At 56.2% G+C, this 2,945-nt stretch overlaps 1 protein-coding gene across 1 annotated transcript; it reads left to right on the forward strand.

Annotated features, from left to right (window-relative positions):
* The first annotated feature begins 396 nt into the window (after positions 1-396).
* On the forward strand, positions 397-1,651 carry LOC123163847 (uncharacterized). The gene has a single exon (XM_044581233.1). The coding sequence runs from the start codon at positions 440-442 to the stop codon at positions 1,649-1,651; it is 1,212 nt and encodes a 403-aa protein (XP_044437168.1). The 5' UTR covers positions 397-439.
* The last annotated feature ends 1,294 nt before the right edge of the window (positions 1,652-2,945 follow it).

The following is a 2,945-nucleotide window of genomic DNA, read 5'->3' on the forward strand; positions in this document are numbered from 1 at the left end:
ATTGCGCCAAGTAGAAACCGGATTCACCAAAGCCTCTACCGGGATCGAAACGGTTTCCCACCTCCGGAGTACGATTATAATCACCTGCCTTTTCTGGCTAATCACGGCCTCAAGTACTGTTTTAAACCGCAGCTAGCAGCCTACAGCACCATTTGTTTGGCCTAAGCCAGACTGATGCAAAATTACGGGGCTTAATAGGCCTAGTGCCTACTGCCTAGGTACTAGGTAGCACTCGTGGCGCCCGCCGCGTCCGGGAGAGACGGACGAATCCGCCTCCGCCTCCGCCGCACAGAAGCCTGCGTCGCGTACTCTTATCTATATATACCGGCCGCTTCGCCGGAGAGCTCCATCCAGCCAGCCAAGCCAAGCCAAGCGGGTCTGATCGGAGGAGCAGAGGAAGAAGCAAAGCACGCACGCGCACCGCAGGTCTGCAGCCACGATGGCCCGCCGCAAGGTCCCCATGAGGCTCATCGAGAAGGCGCGGGCGCGCGCCGAGACGCACGCCAGGAGGACCAAGGGGCTGCAGAAGAAGGCGTCGGAGCTCGCCAGGCTCTGCGCTGTCCCGGTCGCGCTCGTCTGCTCCGCCGGCGCGGGGGCTCCGCCACTCGTGTGGGAGTCGGAGGAGGGAGTGCTCGAGAGGTACCGGCGCGCCGTCCCGGCGGAGGCCCGCGCGCGGCACACGCACCGGAGCTACATGGAGACTGAGCTGGGCAAGGAGAGGGCCAAGCTCGCCCGGACGCGGCACGGCTGCCCCGGCGTGCTCGCGGACTGGGACGCCGCGCTCAACGACATGACGCTGGACGGGGCGCGGGGGCTGCTCGACACCATCGACGCGGCGCTGCGGGCCACGGGAGACAGGATGGAGGCGCTGGGCTTACCTGCCGACGGCGGCCACGGCTCGCTCGAGGATTCTCCCGACGACGCCTTCATGCCGCAGCAGCTCGGCAACCCCGTGGCCGTGGACATGGACGCCCCCGGCTTCCAGCGGCAGCAGATGGTGCCGTTCCACGCTGGGAACAACGAGGGCCAACTCTCGCAATTCTCATGGGACGATCCCTTCCAGACGCAGCAAGGGTGCGGCGGCTTCCAATGCGTCGGCGGTAACTACTCGGGCGGCGGCGACGAGATGCTGTCACCAGGCTTCACCAATGCTGACAACAACTACTCGGCCGTCGTCGACGAGATGCTCGCGCCGGGCATCGCCAATGCTGACTACAACTACTCGGCCGGCGGCGACGAGATGCTCACGCTAGGCCTCGCCAATGCTGACTACAACTACTCGGCCGGCGACGAGAAGATGCTCGCGCCGGACTTCCCCAATGCTGACTACATCTACTCCAGCGGCGGCGAGATGCTCGCGCCTGGCTTTGGCAATGCTGACTACGACTGGACTGATATGACCATGTGGGCCACCGACGAGTTGTGCGATGCAGTCATGCCACTTGGGTGCTACCCTGACTTCGTCGACGGTACCGCTCAGGTCGTCATCGGCGGGGACTACGTCAACACACCACCATCTGACGGGTACGGGTACCCAATGGCCATGGGCGTGGGCGACAACCTCACTCATCTCGACAACAACTACACGGCGCACTGGCAGTTCCAGCGCTTCGACACAAGCAGTCTGTTGCTAGGCGAAATGCAGTCATAGTTTTGCAGCTATAATATTTTAATTCTCACACATTTGAAGTTAGAATTTTGCAGAATTATATGATTTATCAATATTACGTGCATGATTTTGTACGGAAATTTTGAAACATGAACCATCAGTTATTCTGGAATTTTCATGAAAAGAGTATGAGCTTCTCTTCACAAAGTTTCCTTTTTTGGATAAAGCTTCACAGTTCACAAGGTCATGCTCGGAAACTCCACTCAAGAGTAGCAACAGTCGGTGTCGAAGACGCATGCATACATCTAATGTATCTCGCTATGACAGGTTGATTTACTTTATTTGAACTAATATGAACAATCCATTCGTAACCCTTTCGTTATATCTTTGTCCATGAGATCTCTTAACAAGCCTTTCATACTTTTGGATGGCATCCAAAAACAGAGCACATAGCCACATGCTAGAAGGAAAACCGTGCGTTGCCGCAGCCGGGAAATACTAACTTAAACGTGCCTGACACTCACATCAGTGTACATTGAGTTAATTGCAGGGAAGTACCACACTTGGGGCAGTTGTAACGTATCAGTACCACTATTTAGATTTTTTACAAGTCAGTACCACGTTTGAGGCTGGTCGTTGCAATACGGGCTAAACTGCGTATAACTCTGTATTGACGCTGTATCTGGCAACCCGGCCCCACCAGTCAGTTCACAAGCCGCCGAACTGGCTCGGCCGGTCTACCTGGTCGAACCCAACTCACTCACTCCCCACGAACCCTAGCCCTCGGCCCGCTCGAGCTCTCGCCCGCCGATTCGCCGCCGATCGCCGCGCATTCCCCCGCCGCCACCGCGCCATGGTTCACGAGGATGAGAGCAGCGACGACTACTCCAGCCTGCAGTACATGAACTCCTCCGATGACGACAGCATGTTGGACCGGGTGAGTGGTGTAGCTAGGGTTAGGGTTAGGGTTCCTGCTTTGGGGATTTGACTTTGATTTGGGGGGTTTTGGTTCATTTTGCTCCCGCAGATCCCTGCCAGCATTGAAGACCAAGACTACATGGGCATTGAGACTGGAACCATTGTTCCCTGCGAGCAGCATGGGCTGCCATGTGAGAGGCGTGTAGCCTTTGAGGGATTTGAGACGGGCAGGAGGTTCTTAGCCTGTCCTCTTAAAGTAAGATTCTGCACTTTCTATGTCTTTGTATTAAAATGAGTTAGTAGTAGCCCCACAGTTAGTAGTAGCCCCCCAAGTAAGATTCTGTTCTTGTGATTGCCATTCTTTATCCAATTAGTAGTACTTATGCACTGATGCTGATCATTGGAGTAGGCATCTGTT

The sequence above is a fragment of the Triticum aestivum genome, chromosome 7D, assembly GCF_018294505.1.
Source record: "Triticum aestivum cultivar Chinese Spring chromosome 7D, IWGSC CS RefSeq v2.1, whole genome shotgun sequence".
In the NCBI taxonomy this organism is placed as follows: domain Eukaryota; kingdom Viridiplantae; phylum Streptophyta; class Magnoliopsida; order Poales; family Poaceae; genus Triticum; species Triticum aestivum.